This window comes from Halichoeres trimaculatus, unplaced genomic scaffold, assembly GCF_033239565.1.
Source record: "Halichoeres trimaculatus isolate MK-OKI-2021-1 unplaced genomic scaffold, fHalTri1.1 fHalTri1_scaffold_12, whole genome shotgun sequence".
Lineage (NCBI taxonomy): Eukaryota > Metazoa > Chordata > Actinopteri > Labriformes > Labridae > Halichoeres > Halichoeres trimaculatus.
The window spans coordinates 7,918,128-7,936,171 of record NW_027437190.1 but is presented as its reverse complement, the minus strand read 5'-3'; the positions used below and the strand labels follow the sequence as shown (position 1 = coordinate 7,936,171).

The following is an 18,044-nucleotide window of genomic DNA, read 5'->3' as shown; positions in this document are numbered from 1 at the left end:
AGCCTCACATGCCGATACCGATTTGGGCCCATTCCGATTTTTACTTTTTATTTTTTATAACTGACAGCATATACCTTCAATTTTCCAATCTTATTTTATAGAAAGTCATTGAACAATTTATGTGAAACAATAAAATCTCTATGTTTTAGGTCTCAGAGCAAAAAGCAACAAAGGCTGGCTGTCAGACCTTCCTGGAGGTACAAGATCAGTTTCATATGTAAGGATGGGCCAATCACTGATCATCAAAAATTAAGGAAACTGCCACTGATTGATCAATGCATGTCTAAATGACACTCCGCCAAATCTTTAACTCCTGGAACCACAATGCCAAGACATGCAGAAGCAGCTTTTTCTGGAATACCAAAAAATAATCACAGAGTCAGGCACGTCAAAGGTTACAACAATTACCTCAGCTTTATTTTTATTTAAACATCACTGATACATTTTATTCTGGTGAAATAATTGGAAGAAATATCCATATAATTCTTTGTAACTTTCCACAAGGACACAAATACTGGTGTGGAAGACCAGAAAGGGGGGGAGAAAGCTCCTTAAGGGAGGGTCACACTCTGATCCATGTCCCCCAGTCCACCTGTGGAAGGTCGCTGGCTTCAACCCTTCATCCCCCTTTCCTACCTGTTCGTAATCCTCTTCTTTACACACACAGAGCATTGGTGCTTCCTCGCGTGGTATTGGTAGCATGAGCCGTCTACCAATAGCTAACACCTTAATGTTCAGACCCAAAAAGAACTGTACAGCTACTGCTAATAGAATATAAGAACCTGGCCTTAACACTATTACACCAGATTAAAGTGCTAGAAGCAACCCACCAATCCACACTTTATATTAGATTTTATATATATGTATATATATATATGTATATGTATACATATATATATATGATAAACTTATATAGCATTATATATATTTGTATAACGAAATATATATATTTATATGATGATGTTTGTGTGTGTGTGTGTACGACAAATCTAGTATTTTAACATGAATTTACAGGGAAATATACATAATATTTTAGAAGCTGAAATATCAGCACAAATAGATCACTGTCACACTTAACAGCAATATATATATGATTATATATCAATATATAATCATATATACCAAAACATTGTCTCATAAGCATGTTAAACAGTTCACAATGTCTTAGGCTTTTCAACCGAGAGCCCGGAAAGCAATTGTGTATTAAGACGTAAAAGCTTTACAAGTTTGTCTTCTGAAAGAGCGCCAAGCGGCGGCAAAAGTGCCACGACCTGCGGGTATTTGAGGTCACAGGACAGTTATTTGCATATTCCACAAATCTATTGCAACAAGTTACTGTCTACAAACAGTATAACCAGCATCCTGCGAGGGGAGCTGGTATTAGCTGGACTCACACATACATCCACCGAACACATTACAACAATGGGTAATCTGATTATAGCTATGTGCTTTCAGATGGTGTGCTATGACAGTGAACAACAGGAGGGCTACAATTCACAATACTCAATAGTTCAGCCTCAGGGGACCACCCAGACCAGTACTGTAGAAAGACCAATCCGCCCAGCATCCACGCGCTCTCTTCTCTGAGTAGTGTCATTGTAACCTGCAGCTAATGAGTTTGGTGTTTTGTTGTTTTACCGCGACTCACTTCTGAATTTTGACACTTTCCAAATCACCGCGAGGAATGGAATGTGTTCAGTTTTTGTCTCGATTCTGTCTCTCTAACTGGGTCATCTCCATCCATTAAGGCTGAGGAGCACTGTAAGTAACACCCAACCAAATGAATTAAGTGGGACTGTGAGTGTGCCAGGGACCTGGAGGTTCTGGAAAGTTCAGATACACAATCTGGACTTGTAGGGCAGTTCTTTCTTCTTGCAGCGGTCCCAAACCCAAGCCGCCATCATCTCCACCGGCTCTCAGGTGAAGAGAGCTCTCACTGTCCTCCCTTCATCAAGATCTTGGCGGCCCCATCCCTGCTTTTCTCTCCTCATCTCTCAGTTATAGCCTTCATTTTTTACTGCCTGACACACTCTCCCTACTCTGCAAAGATGTGCAAGGCTGTAACAAGATACACACAAAAGACATTTTTCACAAAGAGAATAAGCTCCATAATAACTGAAGTAGTAATGCACAACAAGCATCCAATAGCTGGCTTCTGGCCTGAGGAGCCTTGGTGATGTGCAGTTAGGTTTGGGATATTACCATTGTTCTAAAGGAAGAGGACTCCTCCATTTGCCTTTCACAGGACTTGTTTTTATTCCCTGTGGTGAACAGTTTGGTTATTCAAAAGCCCAGATCTCTATGTCCTGCACATAGAAATCCTCCTTTTTTGAAAGCATCGGGTTCCCAAATGTTTTACAAGAGTGACTCCTGCCGTGGTAGAGGTCTCCATCCAGCCACAGGCCAAACTCTCCGCTAAAGAAAACCAAACACAACAGTTACAACGGGCCACACACTCTTCCTCCATTTGCTCTCTACCTCTCCAGTGCAGACCATCATCAGCATACAGTATCAACTGGAAGAATCTGGACTAAGTTTACCACAAATTTATGATACTCACCTTCCTCCACCAAACGCTAAGGAGTCCATGTCTCCTTTGATGAAGAACATGTTGTCACCTGTCCATTTGTACACCTGCAGCAGAAACAAAAGAGAAAAACAATCATTGAGGATTTGTTACATGATAAATGTTTATGATCTTACATTTCTGCCCTGAAGTTTCTAGTTTCAATCAAATTCTGTCTACTTCAGATGATCAAAAAATACACATTTAAAAACAGTTAAAGCTACTTCACACAGAGAAAAAGTCATTATCTCATCAACTTGTGCAAAATAATGACGTGTACCTCAAACTCGGGGTTGAATGTGAAGAGGAATGTCTCTCCTGTGCCGTAAAAGCCGTCACTGATTTTGAAGGGCTCAGATGCTAAAGCACCAAACACCTAAAGAAGAAGAGAACAAAACAAAAAGACTGAAAAAAGTATATAACTGCTTTTTCCACAGGTCTTGGCCCACAAAGTGGTTCATGTAGGTCCTGACAGCTACCTCACTAAACTCCTGCAGCTTGGTGCTCACACAGGTTGTGTGTCAGCAGCAGAAAGCCAAGTCTCTAAGAACATAATAGCTAAAAATAATTGGGCTTTTGTTGGAGCGGGGTGAGGTTTTACAATTTACAAGCCGGTGCTGTTGTCATAGGGACGATGTAGCTACTTGGAACAAAAGCGGCTGAGAAAAGCGGCTGAGAGGCTAAGGTTGGTCCTGGTAGTTGTAAAGTTATAAACATTTATTTGGACCTAACTAACTGGTCATGTGTCCTTCCGCGCAGAGCTCGTGAGCTCCGTCCCCTCTCCTCCTCTCAGCTGTAGAATGTCAACAAGCTATGCTTCGAGCGCTGGTTTTAGCCTCGTGTAAGTTTGATCAAGTATCGTAATTCTTTTGTTTGTACTCTAAGGATTGTGAGGCAGCGTAGGAAATTCAAAATGAGTGACTATGACAGCGACAATGAAGTTTCATTAACTCTGGAACCAAAAGGATACCTGCATGAACCGGAGTACACAGAGCTGCTACAGATGGCGACTGAAAGGAATACAGAGGAAACATCCACGGACACTGGACATCAAGATGCTGAGTGTTAATGCTGCCACGACTGTTGTTGTTGTTGTTGTTGCTGCTGTTACGATACTTGATCAAACTTACACAAGGCTACAACCGGTGCCCGAAGCATAGCTTGTTTACATTCCCTACAGCTGAAAGGAGGAGGGGGGACGGAGCGCACTAGCACTGCGCGGAAGGACACATGACCAGTTAGTTAGGTCCGGATAAATGTTTATATTTCCGAAGACTTAACCTCTACTTCTACTTCTTGTAGGCAGAAAAAATAGTCTTTCAATCTGGTACGGTATTTCCCTGTTAGCGCCTATTTCCAAGTCACCATTGATTACAGTCTGTGTCTTACTGAGGGAGAGGAGACAACTTTCTACTGTATTTAATGTTCTTAGTGGTCACATAGAGTTCATACAACCCCACTTCAAAAAAACTGAACTATCCCTTTAAATAGAAATGGAAATGGGCACAGGCAGCTTTAAGTTTGAAAGAAAAAAAAGTGCTTTAGGTACAAATGTTGAAACAGCAGCATGTCAAATCTTGTAATCATGTTGATAGAAATACCCACATTAAATCCTAAAGGTCTGCTTCTCTGCTCAGCTCAAAGTAAAAATCAATGAGTACCAGTATTTTTCTGTGTTAATAAAGGTAAACAAGCATTCTAAAATACAAAGTAAGAGGTCTGCCACTAAACAATCTGTTGTGCAGTGTGGACATCTCTCTGTCATCAAGCTTACCTGGCCATCACTGTCCTTGATAACCATGAGCACAGGGGTGTCCTGGCCCTGCATGGCTCTGTACAGCGTCTTAATGCTCATGCCGTGTTTGGTTGTCCCAAAGGCTAGCGTCCATGGATATCCAATGGTCCGTGGAGGCAGATTCTTTGCAAGCTGGGGGCACAGAAAAGAGGAAAAAGAAAAGATGGATCAGGAATGAAACACAGACAGACTTCAGCCTCTAACTCTGGATTAGATTCACGGTGACTTCATGACACAGTTGGAGGTCCCAAAACAGGAAACACAGCCCTAAACATCCGAATCAATCTCCAGAGAGCGCCCACTGTCCTGCTGAAGACAAACTCAGAAACTAACGGCTGTGATGCACAGGAAAGGAGCCAGAGGAGCTGAGCAGTGAGAGCTTCAGTTTTAGAGACGGATAAAACAGACACTGATAAAAACAGGAGACAGAAGAGTCAGAGGCTCTAACATGTTCTGCTCAACCTCCAATAATCCATCAGCCTCTGCTCTTTACTCGTCAGTTCAGTCGTGCAGTCAAAGCAACAGTCGTATTACTGTGCTGGAAACAGCTCATCGGAGAGGAGTCCTGACTTTGCTCTGGATTTAGTGGAGCCTGAGTTATGAGGTTCATCCGTGTAGGGATTACAATAATCTACCTGTTGTTTGCATGAATCTGGAATTAAAGGTTCACTGCTCTAAAATACCAGTTCAGTGTTTTTCTCACATCTTTTGATTCAAATATTTCAGCAACAACAACTAAAAAGTGTTTTCTTCTGATCTGTATTGTTGTCCTTTTTATTTTTATTTTCACTTTTATTTTATTTTATTTATTCATACATTTTTTTATTAAGTTAAGGATGGGTCAAAATATTTTACAAAGTAAATGTCAAAAACTCAATAAACACATTGTTAAAAAAAAAAGAAAGTGTTTTCTTTTCTTTTCTTTTTTTTTTTTAATTTTGTGTATATTTGGAATGGACAGAAATTAAGACAAATCCATATACATATGTGGACGTACAAACCAAAATCCTTCCATTTTTTTTTTTTTAGGAACAGGAACTAAAAACAAAAACAAAAAAAACAATGAACCCGAGGGGTAGACTGCCACTGTCTTCAAAAAGATATTGCCATTTACCAAGCAGAAGGTAATAAATTTCAGATTTCAAAACGATCGTACCAGCGAGATTAAATTAAACAGAATCCATTTATTCCAAATCTGGTCAAATTTGTGAAGTTGAATTAAAAAGTGTTTTCATGATCTATGATGTTTTACCTCTATTTCAAAGAGAGTTCAGATTTACAGCTTTAACTTCACATTTGATACGTCAACGTTTCACGTAAAGAGAAACAAGCTCAGTGATATAAGGAGGCTGTCATGTAATCAGAGCTCATAGGAGGTAGTTTTGTGTAAATGGGGATTTTGAGTCAGAACTGATTGTGGTCTTTTTCGCCTTTATGTCTTATGTTGAGCTCAAATTCACTTATTAATGGGCCACACTGACAAACAAGTCCAGAAAAATGTCTTATTTTGAGAAACTGATAGAAAAAAACGACACTTAAAATGCCTGTAAGGAGAAAAAAAAATACATGTGAAGTTTCTTGTATAAAGACATTAATATGAGTTCAAGAAACTTGGCAAGCACATCTTTTTTTATCCTATTAACAAACAGTTTCTGGCAGTTCATGCCTCATTTTTGTCTCTTAATATCTTGACATAATCTGCACGTTGGCTTAGTATGATCTTATTAAATGTAATAAGAGAATTTAAACAAGTTTCTGCAGTGTGAGTGTGATGCCGTAAGATCTTTGCAACAGGTAGGTCAGATTTTCATTTCTCAGTCACTCTACCATGTGATGCAACAAGCTGCAGGAGTTACAGAAAGCTAAGTCAGCTACATGCTGTGAGGGAGATATCAATTCACAGCGCTGTGTCTGTGGTGTGTGGATCATTATGGCTCTCAGGATAAAACTAAAGATCTTGTGACGGCTGCTGGACAGTTCAACTTTGTTGCCTTTCGTCAAAGATAACTGATGAACTAATGTTTGTGCTTTTTCTCTCCTAACATTTTCAAAGAGGAGACCCAGACTTTTCCCTCTGTATGCATCGACTCCACTTCTTAAATCATTATTCTGAAAATGATCCGATAACAGTATCAATTTATGATTCAATGATGATTTGGCACCTTCACGTTTGGAGAGCAGGCATGTGAGATCCCTAATCGATGAAGCAGACAGAAGACTCCCGGTTAACACCATCGTCATTCTGTCATGGTTCACAGTTTTAGGATCAATAACTGACATGATGGAAAAACAGCAACAGGACAATGTTCCTCTCCCCGTTAGTGACAAACTTAAAGACCCACTGACACACTCTGAGCGAAGTTTCAGCGCAGAGAGAGCTCAGTTCTGAGCTCTGAGTCTACACCCTGAGGCGAGTAATGACCTCCAGTGACTCGTGTGCCGCAGTCCTTTTAAAGTTTGCAGACAGACAGTTCTGCTTAAGCAGAGCTGTGAGGAGTTCACTGTGGAAGCTCAGAGAGCGCCATGTGAGAGCGCCATGTGAAAGCGCCATGTGAGAGTGTGGTTTTAACAAACCAAACAGACTAAGAACCACGATCAGAATGTTACAGAGAAATAAAAGTCTCATCAATCTGATGCTGATTTCAGACTCAGGTCATCCTGTAGAGCAGTTTGACTTCAACGGAGCAGTTTTTATGAAGCAGAAAAGACAGAGCAAGGAGCAGAGAGCCAAGGGAGCCGTAAAAATAAAAGACGAAGGAGCCTGACAAACAAAACCAGGAGCAGAGAGAGAAGCAGACTCACGAAGCAGGGTTCATATCTCAGAAACTAACCCTGTTTCATCTCAGAAAAGACTGACCTCCTGTGAAACTGCATTCACATAGAAAAGGAAGAAGACAATACTCTTTGAGGAAAATGAAACTCCTCCATCACAGAAGAGTGACTTCTTCTTTTTTTTTTTTTTTGCTTCAGTCATTATGTAGCTAAAAAGATAATAATGCAACTTAATAATGAATGAATAAAAAAGGAAATTCTTCTTGAATCAAAAATGACCATTTGATATCTGCATCTTATTCTGTTATCTTTTCTGTTTTTTGGGACATAATTTAAAATTGTGCAGGGGTGTGTCCAGATTTTAAGACTGGGGTGGCACTGACGAAAGCAGGGGTGGCCAGGGTGTGCTTGTGTGCCGATAGCTAAACTTACCCTCTTTGTCTTCATTCTCTGCTTTAACGACTATCAGCTTATGAGTTTTATCATAATACAGGCGCACACACATGCTGTTAGCAAAGAGGCTAAAGGTGCATCTCAGCCCCCCCCGTTTAACCTCACACCAGACCATTTCACAGTTTGGTTAACGCAGCATGTATTTATTTCTAGTTTATCAAAAGGGGAAAATATTGTCAAGCATGATGATGAAAACTCAAGCCTGATATCCATCAATTCAACTATTGGCAGGTGTGGTCAGGAGTCTGGCATCCTCACAGTTAATAAGTGAACTGCTGCACAAGCCAAAGAAGAAACTTTCCTCAAAGACTCTGTGCTGGAGTCCTCAACAAAGAGATTCAAGCTGTCTTTGTTCCAGACCAAAATCCCACACAGCCAGAAATCATCCCACTGCTGGAAAAAACAACAACAACCCTTTGTTAGCAGCGACGGCGACTTTGGAGCTGTGGCAAACACACCAGTTCAGATTCAGATCAGCAGCCACCCACCCATGATGGGTTCTCTGCAGTGGGAAACAGATCTAGAAAGGACTCTGGAGCCACATCAGGGGACGGTCCAAGGCTTCTGCTCATCACCTTTAGCTCTGGCCATAAAACAATCATCACAATCTGACTGTTCTTTAGATTAGTGGACATACGAAGGCTACCAGTCAGATCGCTGTCTGAGAGTCAGAAGCTGTTTTCAGAAATGCACTCCACAACAAATCTTGATCTCTGGGCCTGAAATTTGGAATCCAGAAATTTGGGAAAGGTGTCCCCAGCTCTCTGGAGGCTGATCATGGTGTCACACAGGAGCTGTGGCAGTCACAGTTTCATCTTATCTAAGATTAAAACCAATGATCCTTTCATTTTACTTTTTTAAAATGTCAAATGTAAACAGAGCAATGGACATCAGTCTATAAAGATATACTCCTCCTGAAATCTTAATGACAGATTTTGTGATAGAGCATCAAAACATGCTCAGACAGTGCAGACAGAAAGAGAAATGTGATATTAAGAGGGCATTATCTGATAAAGGATCCAGATGTCCTGAGATACCCCCCCCTGGAACCGTACAGTACTCCAACCTTTGTTCATGACCTGACGTTGCTGCTAAATGATGTAAACTGACCACTTTAGTTTTCAACAAAGCAGCTAAAGCAGGAAAAACACCAGCTGCATACTGTAAACATCATTACCTAACCCCGAGCCCTCAGCTCTACCCCAGCAGCATCCTGATAATATGAGTGTGGTGGGGCTGATCTCTGGGGGAGACGGGGGACGGCATGCAGCGATGATGTCCAGAGGCTGTCAGCGGGGTGCAAGCAGAAAAACCTGATCCTGAATATGTTAAAAAGCAAAGAGTTTATGACAGACTACTGGAAAAAGAAAACTGATACACGCCCTGGTTACATTAATGGAGGCCGTGTGAGGAGGAGTTCAGACTTCAAGTTCCTGAGTCTGCTCCTGGATGATGACCTGGAGAGTGAACACTGCTGTACTTGTTAGGAAGGCTGAGCAGTGCCTCCGCTCCCTGAGAATACTTAAAGAGAGGAACTGGGCTGAAAAATGCTGCTGTCCTTCTAGTGCAGCTCAATAAGGTGAACTGAGGTACAGCATATCTGCTTGGTATGCCAGCTGTGGTGCAGCACAGAACAAGCTCCTCCAGGGTTTTATTCCTCCAGCTCAGAATATCACTGGATGTCCTCATCCTTCTCCTCAAAACACACGCTGCTTTAGAGAAAGGAACCAGGATTCTTAAGTACCCATCCTGTAGCTAATATTTTGTTTTAGACTCTCAAGTCTGAACAGACCACTGCAGTATAACACGTGGTAGAACAAGAAATCAAGACATGCTTTTCTTCAGGAAAGTCCAGATCTTTCTTCTCACTGCTAGACTTAGTCAGCCGGCGTAGTTAATCCATTGGTTAAAGGGTCTTCTGATCTGTGCACTGTGGATGAGTTTGTTTCTCCAGGGAAAACCCGACCTGACCACAGATGCAGAGAAAAAGCATTTAGACATAACTGATTTTGGCCCCTTATAGCCTCATTTTAAATTGTGGATTATAAACAAGAAAATAAAAAATGAGACTATTTTAACATGACCTAGTCCTCACAGTGCCTTTAAAGTGGACATTAATTTGAAGACGTTGATAAAAACCTAGGACTGTTTTTCTTTACGTGACCTCTCTGCAGGAATGCAGCTCAGTGGCAGCCTCTACGCTGAGGTGAGCAGTATTTGCTGTTTGTAAACAGCTTGGCAATAAAAACTAGCTCATATAAGCTAAACTGATTCTTTGAACAATTGCTCAGGAGGCCAAAGCAGTCGTTTTTTTTTTACAGAGCCAAATAATCTAGATAATGAAAAGAATCTGGATTCCTGTCTCTGGCAGCATTCGTGCTGATGTTGTTTATCTGAGGAGGATGAACGATCCAAACTCTGCTCCCTAAACGTACGATGGATCACAGAGGCAGAGCTATAGTTTGTGTGGATTTGGTGTAATCTCTGGATTTTTATGGATGTTGTGCGATTGTTTTAAATCTTTTATTGGACATGGACCCTCTCTTTTGCAGCAGGAGGGGATTGGACTGAACTAAACCTTAGACAGTTTTCAACTTCAACACTAATGTTAACTCCTGTCTGTTCATTTTGAAAAGATTTTCCCGGCAACTCATATTGCCTGTCAGTTTTTTAAAGCACTGACTTGAGACTGTACAGCACATGGGAGATGTTTATATCTGTCACTTTCAATGCTCAGTTTGGAAACTCAAGCAAAAGCTTGGCTGGATCTGTATCTGTTGACATGAGCTGCTTTGCAACTATACTGGAGAGAGCAGGAGCTTTGCCTCGGTACCTGGGTGGTAACTTGCAAGGTGAGACCTCAAACTGATGCGTTTCCTCTTATCACAGAGATCTTTTAGCACAGATTTAACAAAAAGCTTCATCTCAAGTAGCTGCTTCTCCTTTTACATTTGGCCAACAGCCACAACGTTCCCAAAGGGACAAAGTTACATCCGGCTCTGGTACCAGTGCAGTTGCCATTGTTTCTGTCTGAACATGAGGTGGGGTGAAGTGAGGTTACAAGTGGTTGTGACAGTAGCCAGCCTTCCTCTGCAGTCGGCCTGTTAATACAGCAGTAATTCATTTTAGCAGTCACCATGGCAACCCCAATCTGAACCTACAGACAGTGCAATTAATTCACATTTACCAGTGACCATCAGCAAGTGTGCAGTATCTGGAGGCTGTGTAATATACATGATGTGGATGAAATAATAAGGAGCTTGCAGTACTGGCTGTCTATCTTTTGATGTGGCTGTGTTCATGGTTGTGGTTTAGTTTCTATTCAAAGTTCTTTCTCTTTATAAGTTTCCACTGGTTCTTAAAAATCTTACTTTTTATTTTTCTTATTTTTAAAGTCTCACTGTTCTGTCCTTGTGCTCTAGGTCAGGTCTGGTAGGTCTGGATGATTCATTCAATGAATTTCTAAATAGTAAAAATAAATTAATAAGTGGAAATTCTGACCATCTGCAGGAAGCACTGAGTAAGTGAGCACAGAGTGGACCAAAACACACAGGAAGCCTATTTGTCCTTAAATAATTCACAAACTGTTTTTGACTGGGTCTACTGACTCACTCAAAAATTCAATGTATAAATTAAAAAAAGTACCAGAGGCCATAAAATTTGTGATTTTTGGCTGAAATAAAATCCCTGGCTGGTTACGACCTCCCTCTGTTGAACCACTCCATATGTAGAAAGCTCTGCTTAAAGCATTGCTTTGTTGATCTGACTGTGAAAGTACAAAAACATCTGTCCCCTTATTGTAGTAAACAACTGCAATTAAAAACTGTGATCTCAATATGGACCAAAATAATTGGGATAATCATTCAGGGTGCACTTGCTCAGCTATAAACCTTCTGACTGTGAGGTCACGGTGTTAAACTGCAGGACTATACAGTCCTCATGACTGACAATTCAAAGACATACAAATACTACAGTAAAGCCCAGTTTATACTTATACAATGAATTAGTGTTTTACCCTACACCTTAGGTCTATGTACCTGCTCCCAAAAGCCCTGTGATTGGTCCACAGAGTGGGATTGTGCTTCCTGTATTTCAACATTTTCGGAGTCGTTATCCATCAACAGCACATTTCATATCCCGCGACATCTTTTCTCTATTTTTCCTTGCAGTAGTAGCTGTATGATAAACTGTAACATTCATCAGCCTTAAAGGGGACATATCATGCTTGTTTCTCCTTTTCACTATGCCAGACTAGGATACCTGTAAAGCATTTCTGCCCTCAGTACAAGTCATTTAGTTCCTTCATTGCCCCCACAATAGCGTTCTCAATATCCTCATCTTAGGCCATTCTGAAGATCTTGTTGAAACGCTCCGTTTGGAGAATGACCTCCAGTAACCTCGCAACGTCACAGCCCTTTGCGCTCTGATTGGTCAGTTCTATCAGAGGGGCGGAGGGGGTAGAGCCAGGGGGGGCGGTTTTTGCAGCATGGCAGTATTTACAAAATCGCCACATTGAATGGAGCAGACCGAGCAAGTTTGCTGTTTGCCAAAACTTCACCGTAAGGCATTGATAGCACTAATAAAATGGCAGAGTGTAGGATACGTCCTTTTGTATTGGACCCTGAGTCAGACCCAGACGGTTCTGCAGCTCAGGAGGAAGAAAATCCACCTCGACACAGATCATCTCAGGACGCTTCAGTGTGGTGAGTCTAACCGGTACTGTAACATGTATAGCTTATACGTGGAAATATAGGCAGACTTCACCAATAAACTATTTCTATAACAGGGCTCCATCCTGCTCCTTCACTTTTCTCTGTCTGTTTTATCCATCATGCTGAAAGTGTCGTCTAAAGATCGCCTCTACCGTCAGTTCGTCACTATGTTAGCACTTAGTCAAGTTAGCCAGAGCTAGTAGGGAGCTTTATTTATACTCTGCTCTTGGTGGGTGTATCCCTCGGTGGCGGTTGTGTGACTAACTGACATCACAGAGGAGGAGCTGCTTTATCAGATTACTCCAATATAAGAAAGAAAGAAAGGATCCTCGTGTCGTCATGAAGGTCAAAATCTCGCGGCCAAATGTCAATGACCTATTTTCAGAGGCATCAAATCTCGTTCTAGGAGATCAGAAAAAGTACAATACCTCATTTTTTGAAAATTGAGGGGGTGAAAGGTCTTGCTTTCAACTTTATTATTTTATATGTAAGTATTAAATCAGGGGTAAGCATGATACATCCCCTTTAATATATCACAGCACGGCCGAACACCCCTGGGAAAGAGCATGCAGAAAACATGGCAACAAGAAATCTGATGATTACACAGACCACAATGTTCTCATGTGTTTCCGATGAGACGAGAACTGCAGAGCTATTCAGACGCATAGATGCAGAAGTATGTAGAGCTCATGACTGCTTCGGCCACTCAGGCAGTATCGATGCAGAAGTGAACCAGCCTTAAGTCTCCATATTATTATTGGAAAATGGGTAGACTGCGAAGGGTGAGACTGTTTGGAATCATCCCCAAAAAGAAGAAGAAATGGACATGATGATATAAGACACAGGAGATCTAAATCCTGACACACAGACTTTTGATGTGAATAACTGATTGTTGCTTTTGGTCTATTCAGTTGGTTTTTTCTGTCTAACAAGAGTTTTAAGACTATTCTTTGAGCTAAAGTGAACATGTTGATGCACATAGTTTCATTAACAACATGTCATGATGCCACATGATCACATGTGTGTAGCAGCATTCTGTACCTTCTCTATCTGATCGGCCTCCAGGAGATCACTGGGTTCTCTGAGGTTGGGTTTGAATGTTTCCTGCTCCAGCTCTGTCTTGACGGATGTGCCATGCTTGGAGTTGACCTCTTCCTTGGTGGTGATCTAAAAGAAACAATTAATGTAAGTTAGCACACAAACACACACACACTGATGAGGAGTTGTTTAACTTAATCCAAGCACTAACAATCAGGGAATTTAATTTAAAAAGCTCTCATCATTCACAGATGATTTTTTGGGGTTAAATTTGGCAACGATTTCAACTCGTGACTTGAAATTTAAACATCAGAGGTAGTTATCTCTTCAATCTACTGCAGAGTAAGTTTGATGGTTTGATTGTTTTAACATTGTGAGATTAATACAAGGCAAGATCAGGGACTGTAATTAACACAGGATGTAAGAAATAATAATTAAGAAGAAGTTTTTTTGTAAGCAGCAAGTGGCCAAAATAAGTGAGTAAGTGTTTTGGTTCCTGTTTTAATTTTAAACTCTTTTTTTAAACCAGTGAGGCTGTTTAGATTTGTTATTGTCTGTACAACAGAGGCTCACTGTGGAGGCTGTGATACGTCTCAGTTTTCACTTTAAAGGAGCCTGCCATCACTGCTCTCAGCAAGTATCATTCAGCCGAGAAGAGAAGTTTAACTTCAAACCTCTGAGCTGACATTCAGTTCATTAAGATTTAACAAGTTCAGGAAAGAGGGATTTCCTACAGGAGCACTCACGTCTATGTGGCCGACATGAAATCTACTAATCCTGCCAGCACAAACATCCAGTAACAGCTAATTAGGTTAAGAAGGAAAGAGGAACAGGCTAAAACATGGCAGTAATGCTGAAGTCAATCAAAGCTCCATCAGTCCACTCAAACTTTCTGAGATGAATTGATAAAAGATTGTTGTAAAAGTGTTAAAGAAAAGTCTGTCTGTGTGTGCTTTTTTGATGCATGTGTGTATGCAACATCAGCATCAGCCAAGTCCTGCAGCATTAGTTCTACAGGAGACCCAGTCCACAGCAGCTGGATTGAGCAGAGGGGGCAAAGGGGGCAGACAGGGCTGGTCAGGGCACCTGGAGTCGTTTGCAGAGCGAGCGCAGATCTTCACTGTTAAGCGCGTCAATCCGACGGTGGTACTCCGTCAGAGACACTACCTGGTAGTACAAAGACAGGAACAGGTGGAACATAAAAACTGCCAGATCTCTCGCTGGCTATGGGAAGGAAAAGGTGAACTGGAAGGCACAATGTGCACTGAGTCGTGCTTTTCTGGCAGACTTAACAAAGCTCTTATTTGAAGATGGATGTGAGAAGAAAAAGAAGATAAGCCTGCATGCTGGTCTTCATCAGGTGATGCTGTTCCTCACCTGATGAAGACAAGATAGTTCTTCAAACTATCACCTGATGTGGACCAGTAGGTTCACCGGCTGTGATTACATTTTTTATGGCATTCAGTTTGTGCGCGGGTTTATCTTCTTTTCTTATTATTTTTCTTGATGCTGTTTTTTAAATTGAGCTATCTGTACTGTTGTGCACATCGGGCCTGGAGGCTTTTTTAAACAGAGGCTCACCTCAAGGTAAAAGAGGAGAGAAATGAGCTGTTGTTGGCACCTCAGATATTTGGCATGTTTGTGTAATATGTTTAATTTCTCGATCATAAGATGCTTTGATGATATTTGACGTTAAAACAGAGCACAGTATGGAAACAACACTACAGTGGACAGACACGTTCAGAACCAGTGACCTTTCACCCAGCCAATCCAAACAGAAAAACCCACTTATCTAACATCCAAAAACCTGCTGCTGTCAGCAGATGTCACAATACTCACGCAGAAAAAAATTAGGCCATCCTTTTGACCAGGAAACAACATTCTATATAAAACTTTTGAGAACCAGATAAAAAGACCTGAACACGTCACATTCAGCCATTCCCTCCACATTCAAACATTGATGACAGAGGCTGCTATCAGTATTAATCAATCCCATTCACACACCGGTAGCAGCACACAGTTTGGGGTTAGGTGTCTCGCCAAAGACACTTCATCATGTGGACACTGAGACCTGGGGCGGGAGGTACACAATGCCCTGCCTCTCATGGCTTTACTCCAACAAAGTTATACCTCACACTGCAAAGTGCACACAGAGCTGCCGTCTCTGCTCTGCCTCTGATTAAAAGTCTGTGTTTACAGGTCCACTGAGTGTCATTACACAAACATAATTAAACACGGAGGAAGGAGGAAACTAAACCCTGCATCCATTGCTTTACTTCACCAAATCTAAAAATATCTGTGCAGAAACACCTCACTGCGTTCATCAAATTAATCCCGATCTCCTACTTCAAAGGCGCTGAGAGGACTTTCCAGAAAAGCTGGTGTTTTGACAGGATACATACTCTGTTTCCCATGCGCACTTGCACTCATAGTTGTAAAGATGTGACCTTGCCAGCAGATCTTTTTTTAACACAATTTTTTTTCCTCTCCCCATTTTTCCCAAGATGCAAAGCGACAAAGTAATGTATAATATACATACATTCCAGAAATTCTTTTGCCAGTCGGTATGGTGTTGTTATAGGGACTTTGCCTAAATACATCAGGTTGGTCATTCACTAATACTGAGAAACAGCATTTATAGATATCTGCTTTTGTTGCTGATAACCTGAATTTTAATTCTGGATTACGAACAGTCAAATATATAAAATTTAGGCTATTTCAACATAACTTAAAGAGCCTTCCCAAGGCTTTCAATGTGACTGGTTAAAATATTTATCTACATCTAACAGGCTGTCTTTCTGCAGCTCTTGATAACAGAGCAGAGGTTCACTGTTCCCCTGGGTTTAAAAGCACTTCTCTAAAAAAAGCCATCAGGGCTAACTGTGTGCTAGCTGCTGAGAGTTGTTTCACCTGATCCGTGTTCCAGTGTTAACTTCAACCAACTTATTATAACCTACGCCATCAAGTACGAATATACCTACAAACAGCGGGTAAAACAATAAGATCTCAGTGTTTTATCTCATGACTCAGTTGAAGCTTGTCAGCGGGTAAGATTACAGAAAGTGCTGAATAAAGATGAAGAGCACGTTGAACTGACCGGTAGTCAGCAAAAACACAAGTACCAAGCGGTACCATTGTGGGATACAACGAGAGATAAGAGAACTCGCCCAAATACAAAACAACACCAAGAACAGAGTCCACTTTGTTCCAAATCGGTCACTGAACCGGACCGGGACCAACTACACAGCTAGCATGCTAGTTAGCCACGCTAGCGAGCTAGCACGGCTTGTTTTCAAAACATTGAGGACACATTTGTAAACAAGACCGGAGACAAAACACATGTAGTAAGGCCAAGTCCAGAGAACATACACAGGTATACTTAGGGGTGAGTCGTTTCTCCTGGTCTTTCACTCCTCTAGAAAACATTGTCTCAGTTGCTAGGCGAGGTTGAAGCTGGAAAGTCACATCAGGGGTCTCTAAGTTGACATCTCACAGACCCAAGAGGAGCTGACGGAGGTCGGCATAGAGACTGACAGCTTCCTCCCTGACCGGAATAGAAACACCTTCAAGGGGATATCTCCGGACGGAATCTATTCTGTGGGACATCGTTGAATCCAGTATCTAAAGAGTGAAGGGGTGTGTGGCCCTCATGGGGTTAAAAACTGACAACAGACTGCAAAACAGACAGAATTTAAAGACGCAGTACATCCCACTGCCCCATATATGAGAGCCATCCTTATTTAACACTGGTGGGTTTAAAGTTATAGAAAGACAACAACAAGAAACACACGCGTTTATGTGAAATCAGATAAATCTATCAAGTAGGCAATGACACCCTAATTAGCCATTAATAACATCTTAAAAAGAAATGCATATATCTTTCAAAAAAGCGAGAAAGTATCTGAATAAGACCCAACTCACAGTGAGACTCATCTCTTACTGTTCAAAGTTCAATAATAATAATGACAAAAAAAGAAAAAAAGTTTGCTTCAAATTTATGAATGGTCCACTGGACCAGCTTCACCTGCAGGTACCTGTTTACTTATTCATGTGTAAAAGATCAAATAGCCTTCCCTTTACAGCAGTCCAGGGTTACACAAATCAATCTGCTTGTCTTCCTGCATCATTGATTTATATTAAAATGTAAAAACAGTACTTCCTTGGCAACAGTTTCCCTCCTGAGTGAATTTGTGAGTACCAACAGACTTAAAAAACAGTCTCAACTCTGCAAAACTCACATCGCTCAACATGCACTAGCAGTGCTGAGAATTAGGAATACATTTCCTAGTTACACCTCGGTTTTTCTACCTAGAATTACTTCCACATTCAATCACACATGCAACAAGACACTCGAGTGAAAAAAGACAATAGACTGACCATGTGAGATTGGGCAATATTATAACAACCAATATCTTTTTATCAAAGTTTTAATTCTACAGTCTGTGCATTTGATAAACATAAGAAAACCACAAGTTTGTTGGACTTTCGGAGGAAATATAGCTGATCAAACCAGAAAATATTTCAGCAGCAAGCCCGCTCAAAGATCCTCTTCCTCATTGCCTGGACACACATGCACATGCAAACACAACCACACCCCTCTTTGTTGCTTTTCCAAGCTTTCTGGTTTTCCAACCCAACTGTTGGAGATCAAACACCCTCCTAAGTAAGTAAGTGATAATACAACAAATTCACTCTTTCACTGTGCGAC

The 18,044-nt window shown here is 41.2% G+C and overlaps 1 protein-coding gene across 3 annotated transcripts in view; it reads right to left on the bottom strand.

The window, feature by feature from the left end:
* Window positions 1-390: 390 nt before the first annotated feature.
* Window positions 391-18,044, bottom strand: part of oxr1a (oxidation resistance 1a) — a 206,098-nt gene continuing 188,444 nt past the window's right edge. For 2 of the 3 annotated variants that reach the window (XM_074682802.1, XM_074682803.1), the window contains 6 exons: window positions 14,423-14,503; window positions 13,340-13,465; window positions 4,341-4,493; window positions 2,847-2,942; window positions 2,561-2,634; window positions 391-2,415 (listed from right to left, as the gene is read on the bottom strand). In XM_074682802.1, coding sequence (XP_074538903.1) covers window positions 2,280-2,415; window positions 2,561-2,634; window positions 2,847-2,942; window positions 4,341-4,493; window positions 13,340-13,465; window positions 14,423-14,503 — 666 coding nt within the window. In that variant the 3' untranslated portion in view covers window positions 391-2,279. The remainder of the gene's footprint in view (window positions 2,416-2,560; window positions 2,635-2,846; window positions 2,943-4,340; window positions 4,494-13,339; window positions 13,466-14,422; window positions 14,504-18,044) is intronic. The other variant, XM_074682804.1, reaches the window with a different exon arrangement.